Raw genomic sequence first — 19,592 nt, forward strand, 5'->3', positions numbered from 1 at the left:
CGGTGTTTGGGGGCAGCACGGTACAGTGTAGATTTGATAAATATTAGTGAATAAAGCTTTCTTCAGTTGCTTCTTTTCTCAATTATCTTCACTTTTTTTCTTTTGAGGACATGTACTTAAAATAATTTTTCATGGTCTGTGGCTATTGTATGAACAAAGAAGGATATAAAAAAAGGCAGGCTACGAAGCACAATACTCTAAAGGTGAGTCTTATCCTGGGTGGTGTATGAGTCAGGATGAATGAAAAGTATTTGGTGAAATGAATAACCTACATAGATTTTCCCATGGCATTTTATAGGCATGTATAAACTGGTTCTGATGCAATATAGAATAAATTTAAGCACCTCAAAATATAGAATGACCTCTGTACATGGATAAAAGAATCTTGTTCCCTAATAACAAGATGTTTTAACTAACCATTCATTACTAATGTCCATTCCTTCTAACGGGGCATTTCATTGCAAAGCCAAGACAAAATACTTTTGTAGCTATCCAAATGATAGATATTTGTGTGGTGTGTGTGTGCGCGCCTGTTTGTATTCGCATGGGAAACACGAATGTTTACAATCCTGTGAAAATATGACAAGGCAGATTTTCTACCTGCTGTTTTGATTGATTAAAAGCAAATAAAATTAAATCACCTTTGTTTACTATAATCAATAATCCCTATAGACTTATTCTTAGAATTCAAGTCACTTTTACCAATGCAAAAATAGCCATCTGCTAATGCTGCCCACCTACCTTAGGGAATCAGAGCTAGCGACTGCACTGACTTTGAGAATATTTTGATAAAAAGTTTTGGCATAGACCTCCTTAAAAGAGTCTTATTAACACAAATATATCACCTTCACAGGCTGTAAACAATATATCAAAAATGAAGCTCTATTTTTTGCTTTCTTTGCCATCTTTCTCTTTGTCTTCCTTTTCTGTTTTGTCTTTTTCATATTTCTCTTTGTCTGGCTTTGTTACACTATCATATGAAGGGGGAGAGACTGTGGATGGGGTTGCATCTGTTTTTTCTGTACTTGAGTTCTCATTAACATTATCAAAAACCATATCTTTTTTACTAGGCAAGTCATCATCTCTGTCTCCATCTTTTATATATATGCTTGATATATTTTTGACATTTTGCCGTAAGCGGTAACGTCTGTAAGCACGCTGAATGACAGTAGCAGACACATCCTCTTGTTTTCGTTTTAGAGTAGTTGTGATCGGTTCATAGGACACTTTAGAAGGATTTGCAGACATGAACCTTTCTTCCATCTGTGAACGAAGAGAGTCCATCTCTCCACTTTCACCCAAAACACGCTTTGTAAAGGCAAATAAGATGTCAAGACAATGGATCCGGTCCCCACTGACCATAGGCAGATCCATGGCAATGAGCTGGACTTTGTTTGGTTTTGCTATGAGAAGAGGAGGATCCAGGGCAGCTGCAAAATCAGAGAGCTTGGAGAACTCTATAAACTGAGTGGCATCAGGATCAAACTTCTCCCAAACCTCGTAGAACATCTCAAAGTCATCCTCACTCAGGGGTTCAGTACTTTCCTCAGTAGCAACACTGAAGTTCTCCAGGATGACGGCGATGTACATGTTCACCACAACCAGAAATGATATGATGATGTAACTGACAAAATAGAATATCCCAACTGACGGGTTCCCACAGTCTCCTTCAACTGAACTTCCAGGATGAACTTTTCTTGGGTCACAATCGGGTGGTGCACTGTTGAGAATAGGTGCTAGCAATCCATCCCAGCCAGCAGAGGTGGTAATTTGGAACAGGCAGATCATGCTGTTGCCAAAAGTTTCGAAGTTGAACATGTCATTAATTCCAGCTTCCTTTTTAACATAGGCAAAGTTGGACATTCCAAAGATGGCATAGATGAACATGACCAGGAAGAGCAGAAGGCCGATGTTAAACAACGCAGGGAGGGACATCATCAGAGCAAAGAGCAGCGTGCGGATCCCCTTGGCCCCTTTGATCAGACGTAGGATTCGGCCAATGCGGGCAAGACGGATCACTCGGAACAGGGTAGGGGACACAAAATACTTTTCTATCAAATCAGCTAGAAACATACCTGGTGAAGAGGGAAGGAATAAAAAGGAAATATTTAAATATCCATGCTACAGAAAATCATGACTCTAAACAGTTTTATCTCCCATCTCATCTCTTAGGATTTCAGGACTGTCATTTTATACTGAAAGCAGTTTCACAGCAATCAAAGGATTGAGAAATCTCAAAGAAAATTAGAATTACCATGGTGACATTTTCTCGCCTTTACTATTGCTGGGCCTTATTTTTTTCCTTCACATTAATTTTGTAAATTATAAGGACAACATCTTATACTCATGTAGAAAATTCAAGCAATACAGTAAAATGCTAAAATGCTAAAAAGGAAATATAAATCGCCCAAACTATCATCAACCATAACTATCGTCAATATTTTATTATCACCCAAGACATTTTTCAATGCTAGCACATACAAACATATACACATGAATGTAATCATATTATACAAGTTTTTTTTTGTAATCCAATTGGGTCACTTCATCATATGTCATGGAGATATTTTCATACAAATAACAACAAAATAATTCCTTATAGTTGTATGATGTTTTGTCAAAATAACCACATATTGAAGAATTTTATGTTGTTTCCAATTTTTTTGGCTGAGATGAACATCCAAGTTGGTATATTTTTTCTAGTTGCATGAGCATATTTTGATAATATATTAATAGAAGTTAGGTCAACCAGTATATTTAAAATTTTGTTCTATATCACCAAATCTATCTCCAGAAAGTTTATACAAATTAACACTCCTAATAGAGGTATGTGAAAGTGCTCATATTGCACATGCTTATCAGCACTGTCATTCATCTTTATAATTTTTACTAGAAAATCCTTATAATGTTCACAACATCTAATTGTTCTAATTTATGTGCATTTCTTTTGGAAAAAATAATCCACATTTTTTGTTTATTGGATATTTTGTATTCTTTTTCTTCTTTTTTCATTTTTTGCTGAGGAAGAGTTGCCCTGAGCTAACATCTGTGTCAATTTCCCTCTGTTTTGTATGTGGGTTGCCACCATAGCATGGCCACTGACAACTGGTGTCGGTCTGTGTGCAGGAACCAAACCCAGGCTGCTGAACTTAATCAGTAGGTCACAGGTCAGCCTCAGACATTTTATATTCTTGTTGGCTATTTTCAACTTTCTCTTTTTTTGCATAATTAGGTTGTCTTCCCACTTTTCTAATGGGAGATTTAGTATTTTATTATTGATTTATGAGAACTATTTTACTATTGGAAGTACTAATCCTTTCTTGGCCTTAAATGCTCCATAATTTTTTTTTTTTATTTGTCCTTCATTTCAGCCTTTTTTTTTTGGTGGTGGTGAATTTTCCTCCATAGAACATTTTTATTTTTATGCAGTCATATCTATTGTTTTTTCTTTATAGACACAAGTTTGTGTCATGAATCGAAAGGACTATTCAAGTTCATGGTTAAAAATCTATTTCTACTAGAATCCATTATTTTACACTTTATTCTTTGACTCGTGACCTTTTCACTGAGTAAATGAATAATTCTCTATGTATTGACGTTGAATTATCTATTTGAATTCAGTAAGCTTTTTAAATCACCGTTTTACTTCATCAATGTTACAATGTTATAATAGTCTTAATATCTAGCAATATGTCACCACTCTAATTTTTCTTTTAGATGAATTTTAGAATCATTTATACTGATATTGCCAATTTATTACTCCCATCACACAAAAAGACTTGTTGATATTCTCATTGGGATTACACTGAATTTACAGGTTGATTCATAAAAGAGGGTCACAATGATAGTGAGAGCCTTCTTATTCAAGGACAAGATAAGCCTTTTAATTATTTAAGCCTTCTTTTCAGTCTGTTAGTTTTCGTCATAGAATTCTTATTAAAGTTGTTACTAGATATTTACTTTATTTCTACAGTAACTGTGAACGAGCTTTTTCTTTAAGAACATTTTCTAATTTTTTTGTCCACATATAAAACAATTATTACTGTTGGTACATGTAATTGAAAATTTGTACCTTCTGAACTCTAAATGAATCGATTTTTTTAGTTGACTCTCTTTAATTTTTAAAGAATGCCATAATATGATGTGACGATAAAGATAATTTGCTCCACTGTTTAAACATAAGTACCTCTTTGTTTTCTTTTTAATTGCATCAGCCAACACTGGTACGAAAGAGGCAACAGAGGGACATTCTTTCTTCTTCTTAACTTAATGGGAATGCTTCCACTATTATGCTTGTTGGTAGTGTGAGATTCCTACCTAAGTTTTAATTTGTTTCCAAATATCTTAATTTTAATGTCACCTCTGGTCATAATACTCTTTTTTCAAAAAATTGATTTTGAATGCTCATTCTAAGTTCCGTGGTACTCAGTGTTATGGTTCCAGGTTATGTGAACTTTAATCTTTCTGGGCCTGCCTGTTTCATAATCTGTAAGTTGAGTTTGTATTAAATGATCTCCATAATTTCTTACTGTCTAAAATTTACAATTCTAAAAAGAAATGCAATCCTAAAACACTGGGCAAGGCACATACAGATAAGGAAAAAAAAAAGAGGATAGAAAAATAGCTGTGGTAATGGAAGAGGAGGAAGTATAAAATCATGTACTGTGATTCACAGACATGACTGCGGATGGTTGAGAAATGACTACATTTTACAGACTTGCCAAGTATATGGGCATGAGAAATGAAGATGGCATTTTGTGAGACCTTAACTTCACTTTGAATTCAGGAAGAATTTTCTCAAAGAGTCACTAATATTCTAGCTATTAATATTATCATTAATCAAGGGACAGTTCTCATATGTGCTAAGAAAGGGAAGTGATTTCAGATTCTGCACTGGTCTTCTAAAACATGCCTACATGTAGACATAGTTGCTACCTTTGTGAAGGTAATCTTGGAACTCAAATATCAAGGAGTATTATGTGCTTCCAACAAATAGAAAACTTGTGGCTTTGTGTAGCATGAACCCAGGAATTCTGACACAGAAGTTTTTGTTTTGTTTAGTTTTGTTTTTAAGCTTCCTTCATTCTTTCACTTCGCTTACTCGGAAGCAAATTTACATTCAAGAATTCAGAAACTTCTCTGAGCATGTGTGTTTGGTTTGATTCAAAATTAAAATCTCATTAATAAATGGTCTTACCTACAATGGAGAGAATCACAACCACAAAATCAAAAATGTTCCATCCTACAGTGAAGTAGTAGTGTCTGAGGGAGACCAGTTTCAGCACACATTCTCCAGTGAAAAGGATAATAAAAACCACGTTTATCCAATATAAAACATCAGTCATGTAGTCACTTTGTCCCTCTTTTTCTACCATCATGGTGACCATGTTTAGGCAGATAAGAACCATGATGGAGATATCAAAAGCTTGGTTTGTTACGAGGTCAAATATACATCCTTGGAACTTGTTCTGCAAAGAAACAGGAATAATATGGAATGTAGAGTAAATTTACAAATAGTGTTCACTAATCATTGCACTAGTAACAATTTTTTTAAAAAGGTATGTCTTCAAAACTTGCATAAATTATCCCTGGCCTTGCTTTCCCTATCTTGCTTTCTACAAGGTTATCTACAATTATCCCTATCTTGTTTTCTGTAAGAAATATTATCAATGGGTTAAATCCAAGTGAGAGTAAATGAAAACTTTTTGTTGTTGTTGTAGACTTTCAGTATATCAGGCCAGTCTTTAGTTAGCCTTGTATACGAACATTTGCTTCTAAGCTTATATCCACCCTAGGATGTTATATATGAATTGCCACGATTGTAAGGTAATTTTTTGTTAAGAAAACCTCAGCCCCATTGCCTGAAGTATTCCAAGTTTCTATAACAACGTCTCTAAATTTCTACTTTGTTTTATTATTTTAACTAAAGTGTTGCTTTTTCTTGTACTGATATTACTGCTAAAATATCAGAGACCTATATTTTCCTATCTCTTCCTTGCATAGAACATATATTTCTAGACATAGCCATACTTACTTATTACCTTTCTTGTCAATCTCACTGCTAGTATTATGCTTTCCAGGAAACACATTTCAAAATCCCTTTAATAGTTGTATAGGCAAGTTTTAAAGTATTGTATCAAGATCAGGTAGAGTACTCAAAAAATTAAATACCAGGGCTTTAAATTCATAGATTATGATTCGGTAGGTCTGGCTGAGACCTGGCAGTGTTTCCGTTTAAAAAGTGCTGGGGGATTCTCATGTAGCTAGCTCGGTAATAATTGGGTATCCACCTGTAGGATGCTCTGTCTTTAGGTATGACTCTTTGGTAAGGTGTGTTACGTTGAATATAAATTGAAACACGTGATGCATTTAAATGTTTTTTTCAATTGTTAGAGGAATATAAAGTACTCTTTGACCGCTAAGCCTCACTATTTCCATCTGAGCCTATTCTGGTCTTTGACCCCACGGTAGGGTAAAGTTCAGATTCATGACCAATTTAGTTGCTTCTTTTGCTATTTGTTGTAATATCAAAGATCTACATGTTAGTTTCACCCTACTGATAGATAGCAATCGCTACATTATAAAATCACCATTTGCATAAATAAATTTCATTCAGAAGTACATTCTATTTTGATTCTCTGTAGGCCATTGTACTAGTAGTAAGTTGTGTGCTAATATAAAAGTAAAAACATATATAGTTATTTTTAATTTTTAAAGAAAAACAAAAAATAAGAAGAAATATTAAGAACTGTGATCATGTTCAAAATACATATATTTAGTTATATAAGGACTTTTCAAAAGATTAGCATTCATGTTTAAAAAATAGTACATTAAAGATGAATTTAAAAAATTTGAAAATTTACATGCTAAAGATATATATATATATATACACACACATATACATATATTTATTTATTTTTACCCCTGGCCGAGGTATTGGTTTTTGTGGTTTCTTAGATCCCAGCTTTTTCATTGCATTATAGTATTTCTTCTGCTCTTCTGTCATAAAGATGTCTTGACCTCCAAGGTAAAGAAATAAAAAATAAATCTAGTTAAAACCAGAATCATTGTCTAGATCATTCCTCAGATCATTACGACAGGTTAAAAATGTATTAATATAGAAATGAAATGCATTTTATTATGTGCAATGTAGCTATAAATAAAACCTGTCTTAAGGGATTTACCTACGTGTAGGCTCATGACTCTCCATACATAATGTAATATGTATATAAAATACATGTATTACATACAATAATGATTGGCTCAACTTTCTTTTGGTGAGGTAATCTGTGTTATTTTAAACTATGTGCTGGTATCACATTTTATCTGCTACTTTTCTCATCAGACATTTCATTGCTAAATAACAAATATATTAGGAAGGATTATAAGAAATAAAAGTAGTGAATACTTTTTTTGATGATTTAGCTAATATTTAAGCACTCATTAAGAATATGGGCCAAAATGTGTAGCAAAAATGGTATTAGTTTTATGTTCATTTGTATTCATTTTAAAATGCCATATTCCTTTAGCAGAGAAAAAGAATATACAATAAATATGTAACACACATATCCGTACGTGTATGTGTGTGTATTTCAAGAAACTCTTTAGCTACCTTTTAATTCCAAATAAAGGAATTTTAACATAAACGCTTTATCAGGTGTCAACACTATGCATAACAGAGTTCTAGGTAATGAGGAAATTACCAATAATCCAGGGCCCCTGACCTGAAGCACTTTTTAATTGAACACACAACTTTTAAGATTCAACAGCAAAAGAGTCTAACATCAAAATGAAGTTTCCGAACTGTAAAAGCCACAAGGGGGCCTAGACACTTTGCCTGTTCTTTTAGGGTCTGCTCATGTCTTAAAATTACCTGTAATTTTTACAGATTGATGCGTATTCTACACTGATCTGTAATATCAACTTCTTAGTTATGGCATAAATTAGTATAATCCATGTAATTAGGAATTTATTTTGGAGAATTTCCAGTTCTAAAATCGTTACTGTAGATTCCTGGAGTTAAAAACAATCTGGTTATGGTTTCCCTTTAGTGTTCCTGGATTAGTTAATATTCAGCTTCCTGTTATACTGCATTTTTAAATTTATTAGATACCTAATGATAACCAGACTCCCCTTTCTATCCTAGAGTGTTTTAATTCACCTTTCCTCTTGTTGATATGGAGTCTTTTTGTAATGTTGATATTCATCTGATCTATTGATGCCAGGCTTGAGAGACAGCCTTCATGCCAATTTCAAGAGCGGATCCTTTATAGCTCACTGATGGAGGCTGAATATCAAGAGCACGTCAAGAACTTACCAGAAGAAGCTAAGAAAACACTGGGGACAGAGCTCTGAATTAGAGGTAAAAATCAAAGCAGCAGATTTTGTCTTCCCTTGATGATACCCTGGGTGTCAACATAAGGATGAGTGGAATGAAACTAAGGGGAGATTACAAGATGCTCCCATAGAGAAACTTGCATTGCTGTTTTGTTCTACTACAGCTTATATACACCTTGTGTAAAATGCATTCCTTTAAAAGTTAGATGGGAAACACTCTGTAAGTGAGGCCGGTCTTTTTCTATGTTACACTCTATGTCAAGGTTGTATTACGTAGCAGTGAAGACTTTAGTTCTGGTATCAGATCATCTTCATTCAAATCTCATCTCTGTTGTCCTTGGGCAAGTTTCTTAATCTCTTTAAGGATAAGTCATCTCAGCATTACAAGAGTAACTATCTCATTGGTTTGTTGTGAGGATCAATTGAGATAATGCATTCAAAACACTCAGCACAATGCCAGATACACAAGCCCTCAATAATTGTTAGTTACTATTACTATTGATATTATTAACCTTCCCAATAAGGTTAGTTACTGAAAGGGGTTGCTATACTTAGAATTTACTCTTATGTATCCAGTTCTGTATTAGGCATTTGTGTAAGTATATTACCTACTTTTCCCTTCTATAACTTGAACCCATTAATTTTTGTTCTAATTTTTAGAAGTGTTTTTTGATGAACTATTAAAACCCAATTATCACATGAACTTATTAAAGATGGTAACATTACTTATAAGGATGATGGATAGCTGGAAAAACTAGTAAAATGGGGTTTATTATTTGAAAGAGATATGGGTAGTTGGTAGAGTCATAAGCTGAGATCAACGTATTGAACTTAAAAAGCCTTAAGAGGCAACATTGCCTCGTGGAAAGAATATGGGCTTTGAAGTCAAACAGACCTTTGGATCCTGACTGCCAGTGGACCTGTTACTTGACTTGAAACAAGTTACTTATCTTCACTAGGCCCCAGTGTAAACACTTGTGTAAAGATGCCACTTCCCTTGGTTGTTCTATGGATCAGATGAACTTATATATACAAAGTTCTAGCAGAAGGCCTCTTACGTAGCAGGTTAATTGAAGGGTTGCTCCTGTCTTCTTTCCTTCTCTTAGTAGAGTGGAAAGAAACCCTAAGCCATTCAGAAAAGGGCAGAAAATAAAAGGTTTGCTTAAATCGTAAATGAAATACTGGAAGAATGGTAAGGGATAGTCAGTGTGTCTAAATTAGTAACTTTTGCCTGACAGTAGTGGTAATGGTGCCAACCCAACCCATCTTCCTGCAGTGGAAATTCTTGTTTCACAAATAACATTTAAGAGCAAGGAGATTAAAGCATTTAGGGCTGTGATTGTCCCGTCCATGATCATAGAGCTTTTTCTAGATACATGTTTAATTTATCCTGTGTAGGGAATGTTGGGGAGTCATACGTGTGTGCTTATATATCAAAATACACATATATAATGACTAAAGTTGAAAAAATAATTAAATAGAAAATTAGAGTATACTTTGTAAAATTATTTGCAAGAATAATTATTAATTATTAAAGACTCTCTGTCTAAAGGCATGAATATATAATGTTAGCTAAGTTTGACTCTTGGAAATAAACTGTAAGAATGAAACATGGACTTTTAAAAACATCTTTGAAAAATAAACACCTGTACTTGGAAATGAAAGCATAAATAACATTTAACATTTACTAAATTTTCCATCACTTGCAAATATCAATCATGCACAATAATGACATTTCATTTTATGTATATCCATCTTTTCTTAGACGCTAAGCCAGCATCTTAAATCACTCCCTCTTTGAATTCTATTCCTTATCCCCTCTCTTTTTCTGTGGGTGGTGCTACAGCCACAGTAACTCAGTCAACTTTGATGAGAAAATTGAGACCTCCTAGATGCTTTATTCTCTTACAAATCACAAACAATAGTGTAGACTCTCCCCCTCAAATCTCTTAAATGAAATATCCCCTATTCTCAATTGCTTCAAATGACTAATCTGGAGACTGAAGTGTGGTCCAGGCAGGAAGTAAAGCAGGGTCTGGCTTAGTCTTTGGTCTCTTTCCAGTCATTCTATGCATCATTACTAGATTCATTTTTTATTAAAACTGAGTTTTCATAGTCCCTGGAAAAAGAGACTCTGGAGTTAGATCTATGGTGAAGCTACTTCCTAGCTGTCAGACCATGTGCAAGTGATGTAACCTCTCTGAGAGGTAAAGGGGGGATACTATGCCTTTTAGATCTGTTGTAAAACTTGACTAAGATTACATGCGTGAAGTACTTTACACAAGATCAGACACATCATCAAGTCTTAATAAATATCAATGTCCTGCTTATATAGTAGTCCCCGTGTATCCCAGGGGATAAGTTCTAAGACCCCAGAGGATGCCTGAAACCATGGATAGTACTGAACCCTATATATATATATACTATGTTTTTTCCTATACACTTATATACTTATATATAAGTATATATAAGTATATATATATATATATATACTTATGATGAAGTATACTTATATATATACTTATGATGAAGTTTAATTTATAAATTAGGCACAGTAAGAGATTAACAATAACTAATAATAAAATAGAACAATTATAATAATAACTGTCCTCATCTTGTACTATTTGTCTTCTCAAAACTCCATCTCAAATCTCTATCCAAACTGGTTGGATGGCTATTCCTTCTGGATTGTTGCCTCCTTTATCAGCACTATGCATGTGCTCACACGTTTCTCTACTTCTCCATGTAGATTGTCCATCCTTTTTTCTCCCAGTTGCTACACATCTTCTTATTCATCTTCCAAGTCCTGCTCAATTGTCACATACATCACAAAACTTTCTATAGCTTTATCTATTTTTCCTCTGACTGTCCGTGTACATTTCTTTTGTTGTTTTTGTTAATTTTATTATTGCATTTATCACTATCTCACATTATAATATTTAGAGATACAGCAGGGTAGAGGGCCTAAATATATATATATATATATATATATATATATATATATATATATATGGTCCATGGGATCAACTATTGACTCTATTAAAACTCTATCACTTACTCTATGTATGATCTTGGGTTAATCACTTCACCTCTCTGAACCTGTCCTCATTTATAAGAAAAGGTTTATAATAATAATACCTTTTATGGTTGATGTTATGGGTTGAATTGTGTCCCTCCAAAAAAGATATGTTGAAGTCTAACTTCTAGTACCTCAGAATGACCTTATTTCGAAATACTGTCATTGCAGATGTAACTAAATTAAAGTGAGGTCATACTGGAGTAGGGTGGGCCCTTAATCCAATATGATGGGTGTCTTTTAAGAAGAAGAGAGACACAGAGTGAAAGAACACCATATGACCATGGAGGCAGAGACTGAAGTCATGCTGCCATAAGCCAACTAATGCTTGAGCAACCAGATGCTGGAAGATCCAAGGAAGAATCTTCCCCTAGAGGCTTTGAAGGCCCTGCCAACACTTTGATTTCGGGCTTCTAGCCTCCATAAATATGAGAAAATAAATCTCCGTTTTTGAAGCCACCCAGTTTGTGGTACTTGGTTACAGCAGGGCTAAGAAACTAATACAAGTGATGTGAGGGTTAATGAAACAGAAATCTCAGGGGAGTGCCTCACTTGCAACATTCAACGAATCTTAATTTCCATTACGTGTCTCATTTCTTCTGCTATAATGTAAACACCTTGACCTCTGGAACCATAGCTTATGTTGGTCTTGCTGAAGCACAAGCTCAAGACATGCCACACAGAACAGTGGCTCAGAACAGAATGAAGTAACTACTTACGAAATGTGTTTTGAATAAATAATTAACGCATTAATTTTTCTTAATTAATCAATCCTCTACAGGAAACATTGAAAAAAACCATGGCTTAAAAATAGTTATGACTTAAGAGATCATTATTTTACTATGCAGAGATGAATGACATTAAGCATAGCTATAATTGTATACTGGCCAATTATTTGAAAAAGAAATGAAATTCTAATAAAGCTAATTACTAACTGATATCAAATTAAATTTCATAATATGTTTTTGGGAAAATAATTGTTCAGAATTTTTAGTGCAATGAAAAAAACTTAAAATACTTATCTTCTTTTTCTGTTGGTTGAAATTATCTATGATGACACCAATGAACAAGTTCAAAGTGAAGAATGACCCAAAGATGATAAAGATGACAAAATAAATATACATGTAGAGGCTGTATTCGTATATGGGCTGCTTGTCTACCTATAAAATTAACAAAAGTTAGCAGTATGTTGACAATAACAGTCATCATTTTCTTTTTCACATGGTTTGACAAGGTAATCCAAACAGTGCTATCCTGGATGAACTTGGCTTTTCAGAAGTCATAGCATTGTTGAGGCGCAACATAATCACTCCTAAAAATTTATTCAACAGTACATAAATATTGATTACATGGTTACTACGTATATGAACATAATCTTTAAATGACTACACAGGGCTTAACCATATGTAATACTTGTTCTTAGACTTGTAGGATAATTTAGTAGCTAAATGACATAAAGTATGTTTTTTATTTCCAAAAAAGACTGTAAAAGAGATGATATCATATTTATATAAATTTTGCTGACTTTTTTTCATTTGATTACAGAACTGTCTTCACTGGATTTAACTTTCTTAGCAGAGAACTTATTTCACATAGACTCTCCCATGGCTCTTTAAAATATAAAAATATAGTTCTTATTAACTATGAATAAAATACATTATTTCACTTTTATTTTGATAAACTCATAATTAGTGAGCACTTCTTATTGCCAGGCTGTCCTAAGTGCTCTACTTACATTTTCTTGTTAGATCCTCAGAACAATCCCATGAGGGAGGCATTGAATTATTTTCTTTGTACAGTCAACAAACAGACTCAGAGAGGTAAGCAATTTGCTCAAAGTCAGTTGCAGAGCTTGTGTGAGATGGTAGAGCCAGAGGTGGAGGCAAGCTCTGTCTCCAAATGCTTCACATGTAACCACTAGACTACTATTGGGTGGAAGTTCTTCATTTTGTGTGGTACACACCAAGGGCTGCTTGGAGCTACTGTTTGAAAACAGCCAAATTAAACTAAGAAGCTTTTAAGAATTGTAGAGTTTAGTGTTATGTCAACCAATACTTACATTAACAGAATCAACGGCTGCATACATAATATCCATCCATCCCTTAAATGTTGCCTGTAAACAAAACATTTATAGAATCTGAATGTGAAGCTCATACTCTAAAATAGCCATACATGAGTTTAGTCTATTTATTGTTGCAATGCTTATTAACTAATATCAAATCACTAAGTATTACTGTATTTCAAAATACCAATTTAATATAAAGATGCTATATCAAGAACAAAAAGGACACATTCCCAAGTCATATTCTAAATCTTAGTCCAAGCTAATTATTTCCAGGTTGTTACAATTCCTGCAGACCCAGCCCTGGTGGTATAGTGGTTAAGATTAGGCACTCTCACCACTGTGTCCCGGGTTCATTTCTCAGTCGGGGAACCACGCCACCTGTGTGTCGGTTGTCCTGCTGTGGTGGCTGTGTGTTGCTGTGATGCTGAAAGTCATGCCACCAGTATTTCAAATACCAGCAGGGTCACCCATGGTGGACAGGTTTCAGGGGAACTTCCAGATTAAGCCAGACTAGGAAGAAGGACCTGGACGCCCACTTCTAAAAAAAATTGGCCATGAAAACCCTGTGTATAGGAGTGGAGCACTGTCTGATACAGAGCTGGAAGGTGAGAGGATGGTGCAGAAAGACCAGGCAGGCAGAGTTCCACTCTGCTATACACAGGGTTGCTAGGAGTCAGCGTCAACTCAAGGACACTAACAACAAACAATTCCTGCCAATTTGCACATCAACATTTATTTTTCCAGAAGTAGATGAGATTTTTATGAATAAGGCGGGAAACAATTTTTCTCCATTTCTTAAGGATTCTCTGTGTTAGAAGGAAGTCCCCTTATTCTCATGTTGGAGCAATATTCAGATGGAGCCAAATGACACCAAATGTCAGTCATGGATTAATAACTCTCAAATGCAACAGAACCTATGCTTCTTAACTCATGCTTATAGGCACATGTTCTAAGAAAGACTAAGTGTCTTTTTAAAGTCACAAAGTACTTTATCTTTAATTTCTAGTTAATAGATTATTTAAAGAATGACACATATTCTTCATCCACTGTCTACTAAAACATCAAACATTCATGAAAGAAGTCACTTACAACTTGAAGCAGAGACAGGTAACCAAGTCCAACATTGTCAAAGTTCACCTTCAGGTTTTTCCATCTCACATTTTGACTAACATTCATCAGTGCAAAACAGTCGGAACGATTTTGAACTTCATTTGTAAGAAACCGAGACCCATCTGTGGTGTTAACACACTGATAGAACTTGCCAGCAAACAAATTTACTCCCATGATGCTAAATATTAGCCAAAATATAAGACACACAAGTAGCACATTCATGATGGAAGGAATTGCACCGATGAGTGCATTCACGACCACCTAGTATTCAAAAGAAAGAAAAGAATGATGAGGATTAGTAAAAATGTTAAATGGGCAATATTAATAAAACACAATGCAGAATTAGAGAAATTAGAAAAGCCACCCTTAAATGTTTAATATGTCAAGTCAACCAACCAACATGTCTTAACCGAATGCCTAGTCTACACTCATCAGTATGCCAAGCAAGACAAAACAAGACGGGAGTCCTGTGATCAACAAACTTACAAAAATACGTGATGAATACACAGTGAAACTATGAGCAACAATACAAAACAAAATAACTAAGATAATATGACAGCTTAAATAAATAGAAAATAAATAAAAATAATAAACCAAAAACCTGATATATGTAAGGTGAAGTCGCAAAATCTGCATACTCTAGAAAAGAAAGAAATTTATAAATATAAATGCTAAAAAAATAAACAAAATGTATAAAGGTTCATAGGCCTAGAATTACCAGTGCTAAAATTCTCTTATATAGTTTATACTGGTGAGTATAAACTAGAGCTAGGATTGGGAGTCTTAGTGGTATGATCCCCTTAGATTTAACTGATTCTGCTGGTTGTATGATATGTGAATTCAGTTAAGACCTTGGGACCTCTGTTTCCTCATCTGCAAAATGAGAGCAGTCTTTTCAAATTTGTTATTCTAACTCTAAAAATACATTATAAATAAGCCCTTGGCTAAATATACATAGTACTGGCCTCAGTTAAAACAAAAATGATGTTTATCTTTAATTCTCCCATTATTTCTGCTTCTCAGCATTTCCACTGTTATAGATCACCAGGGCCTCTTGCCACTCCAATTTTCCTGCATGGTGACTACCATGCATTTATCACTGTCCAGATTTTCTTAATTACTCCATCCTTCAAAACCTACCTGTCTTCTTACATGTCAGCTCTAGTCTGAATTTGAGTACAAATGTGTCAAAGACTAATCTGTTAAGTAAGAGCATTGTGCTCCCTCTTTTTTGCAATGTATCAAGCGGGCTCTTAAGACATTTCCAAATGGTGAAACATTAAGGATCTAACTACTTTTGAGATTGTCTAGAGCAAAGGTTGGCAAACATTTTCTTAAATATTTTTAGATTTGGAGGGTTATATAATCTCTGTTGCAAATATTCAATTCTACCACTGTAGCAATAGATCATACATAAACAAATGGGCGTGGCTGAGATCCAGTGAAACCCTTTACACAACAGGCAGCCAGCCTGTCGGCTTTGGTTTCTTGACCCCTGGTCCAGAGCAATAGTTATTACTCTGGGGTCCATGGACCCGTAGAGGTTCCATGCGGACATGAAATTAAATGGAAAACATTATGGTATGATTTCCTTATGGAGAGATGATTCAAACTTTCATGAGATTCTTACAACCTACATGACACTAAAAGAGTGAGGAAGAACAGGATTAGAGAATAAGGTTCAAAGTGGCCAACTCTTGTTCAAGCCTACTTTTTCATCCTCATTTCCTGCTAACCTCCCTACTGTCTTATCACCTAGGCCCACTGATTCTTCTAGTCATTGCTCAAAAACATCTTGTATACTCAACTCTGTGCTTCTCTAACATGTAGCATCTCTGCCTAAGATGACTACCCGCCTGTGATTTGGGGCCCACTCTTTCATCAAGGCTTCAATGTTACTTCCTTGTGAACCCTTCCCAGACTTCTCCAGGCAGCCACTCCCACTTCTATGTTCTTGTAGCACTGTGTGTTTACTGTTTTATAGCAGATGTCACAGAATAACTACTGTTCCACTGTCTGTCTCTCCATGATCATTGTCCCTACTCAGTCTTGGGGGACTGGGGTCCATCTGGGAAAGTCAATAAGCTGAAGTGCCTCAAGGCTCAAAGGAAGTGAACTACAAAATACCTCAAATCATTATTTCATTATTTGACCACCTGACACAGGCAAGCCCTTGATGACTTGTATATGAGAGATGTTGTCAGCACTAATAGTGTCCCCTTCACTTGACTTTCCTAGCATAGGGAAGATTTTCATTTAAGAAGGGAAAAGATCATTACCTAACAATATTATATAAAGGAGGCATTCCTGGAATTGATTCACTCTTTGTTAAACAATATACACTGAAATACTGTGTATATATGCACATGTATACACATTTATATACATAGGCAGTCCAATATATATATATATATGTACATATATGTACATGCATGTCAATATAAATAGTCCATAATTTCTACATACCCATTTTTTCATATTTTATACTTCATTTAAAAACCAAGAATATTGTATTAGAAAGCTTAGTATTTTCTTACCCTCATTCCTTCAAATCTAGATAAAGCTCTTAGAGGTCTTAACGCTCTCAGTGTTCGGAGGGATTTAATGGGGCCAAGGTCTGAGTAGCCAAGAGTGTTTGCGACTAAAGTCACCAGAGAAACCTACAAAAAAAATTTTATTAATCATTTTAATGAAATAATAAAGCATAAAGAAGAAAAGTCAATTTCAAAGGTCACTAAGAGCAGCTCAAGAAGAACAATATGATTTTATATATCAAGTTATCTAGTCATTGCCTAAAAAATGGGTAAGATGGATACTTTTGTAAGGAAATAGATTTAAAGGAAGGTTAATCAAAATAAGAAGAAATAATAGAGGGAAGTTAGGTTATTCCTTATATCTGAATAAGAATCACACGTGATTTTCACACTTTTGTAGCCAATGCTATGTACATGCTTATTAATTCTGAACATTTAATTAGAGAAACTATCAAAATTTCAATTGAAATAAAACCCACGGCATAACAAAGTGTGTGACTCTGAAGCTAAGTCGTAGGAGTGTGGCATTAACTCAACCAAATCTAAATCCTAGTACAAACCTTATTCAAAAGCATTTTGGAGACTCATGATTTTGAGATGGGGCTAATTCCCCACAAGACTGCTCTGCCTTATGATTTCTCAGAATTGGCAGCAAAGATCTACCTAGTAGTGATTAGTGGGAGAAAATCTCAACTGTATTGAAGAGAGCATGAGAACCTCTAGGTGGTCTCACTGGCTTCACATCCACACAGACATCCAGAACTTCATCACGTTAGCCAGACCCACCACCACCACCACACCAGGACCCAACAGAAATTTGTGTGCTTATCACAAATGATCTCAGAAAAAGGAACACAGACAGAAATAAAATCAATACACATTTTGGTAATAGAGCAATATGCTCCTCAATGACCTTAGATCTGGATCTGGAAATGCATTCAGCCTCTGAATAAGTTCTATCTAAACTATCCATTTCTTTTACACTGTGTGTAGAAGGAGGCAATGTCTAAGAACAATGTCGGGAACGCAGCTCTTCCTTATGAATTAAGTATTGACTAAAAGATTCAAGTTTTCCAGGGAAAGGTTGGGACACCCAAGAGTCTACTTCCTTATATTTACCTACTGACAGAGTAGGAAAATTCATTGCTCACAAGTTCACTGCTGCTGCTGTCGGGACAAGTAACCTGATTTATGAATCGGGATGTGTTGTAGGGTTTTGTTCTCATGTAGTTACTTCCGAATGTCGCACAAAATGTAACATTCTTTTTAGTCCTCATGCTATATATCCAGCAGAACTAATTGTCCCTCATATCATTCTTAATTTTAGCCAGTCATTCAGGTCCCTTATTTTCCACTTAAGTACAGTTAAAAAATTAAGTATGCTTTTTAGTCAGAATAACAAGTGTTCCTTTTTTATTAGAAAAAAATAAAGTTTTAAAATGTCTATTATAATTTGAATAGCCCCCTAAGGAAACAGTAGACATGATCTCCAAACCATTGTTAGGTGTCATGATACTGAATATAATAGAAGCATATGATTGAGTAAACCACAGCATAGTCTGTAACTGAGAATATACAGGCATAGACATACATTTATCTATCTCTGCAAGCATATGTATATGCACGATCTATGTCCATACTGATGAATAATGCTCAATCAAGTAAGTTTCAAATATCAAGAAGCCTGAAGAAATCAAAGTCCATCCTCTGAATACCACATCAGATCACTGATTCTGAAACCTGAATACACACCAGAACACTGGAGGGCTTGTTACAGCAGTTTGTTGGGTCCCAACACCAGACTTTCTGATTCAGAAGATCTTGGGTGGGTTCTGAGAACTGTACCCCTAACAAGTTCCCACTTATATATTTACATATACCAAGATTTACTTACCTTTTTTCAAAATCTTAATATTTCAAATTGAAGCTGTATACCTCCCTGAGTTCAGCATATTACATACTCCTAAAAATTGAGACTCACCAATTCAGATTTCCAAATCAAAATAATTTGTTATTAAACAGCCATGTCTCTTTCTTAACTTAAATTCAATTCTACTTGCAACTGTTTTTTTTTACTCATTTTTTTTTAAATCTTGAATTTATCTATTTTTTTTTTAAGATTTTATTTTTTCCTTTTTCACCCCAAAGCCCCTCGGTAGATAGTTGTATATTCTTTGTTGTGGGTTCTTCTAGTTGTGGCATGTGGGACGCTGCCTCAGCGTGGTTTGATGAGCAGTGCCATGTCTGCACCCAGGATTCAAACCAACGAAACACTGGGCCGCCTGCAGCGGAGTGCGCGAACTTAACCACAAGCCCCCGGGGCCAGCCCCTCTACTTGCAACTTTTATTTCTTAAGCTGACTGATGAAAACAACAATTCGTGATAATATTTTTAAATATTTTTGAATATCTTAAATATTTTATAAATTTTAAAAGTTCCAATCATATTTAAAGATTAAGAGAAAAGAAAA

At 34.8% G+C, this 19,592-nt stretch overlaps 1 protein-coding gene across 1 annotated transcript in view; it reads right to left on the reverse strand.

The window, feature by feature from the left end:
- Positions 1-483: 483 nt before the first annotated feature.
- SCN9A (sodium voltage-gated channel alpha subunit 9) overlaps positions 484-19,592 on the reverse strand; it is a 166,788-nt gene continuing 147,679 nt past the window's right edge. The window contains exons 21-27 of the mRNA XM_046658915.1: positions 17,126-17,248; positions 14,568-14,849; positions 13,473-13,526; positions 12,436-12,573; positions 6,923-7,027; positions 5,198-5,468; positions 484-2,075 (exon numbers count right to left, since the gene is read on the reverse strand). Of these exons, the coding sequence (XP_046514871.1) occupies positions 883-2,075; positions 5,198-5,468; positions 6,923-7,027; positions 12,436-12,573; positions 13,473-13,526; positions 14,568-14,849; positions 17,126-17,248 (2,166 nt within the window). The 3' untranslated portion in view covers positions 484-882. The remainder of the gene's footprint in view (positions 2,076-5,197; positions 5,469-6,922; positions 7,028-12,435; positions 12,574-13,472; positions 13,527-14,567; positions 14,850-17,125; positions 17,249-19,592) is intronic.

Source organism: Equus quagga, chromosome 4 (assembly GCF_021613505.1).
Source record: "Equus quagga isolate Etosha38 chromosome 4, UCLA_HA_Equagga_1.0, whole genome shotgun sequence".
Classification (NCBI taxonomy): Eukaryota; Metazoa; Chordata; class Mammalia; order Perissodactyla; family Equidae; genus Equus; species Equus quagga.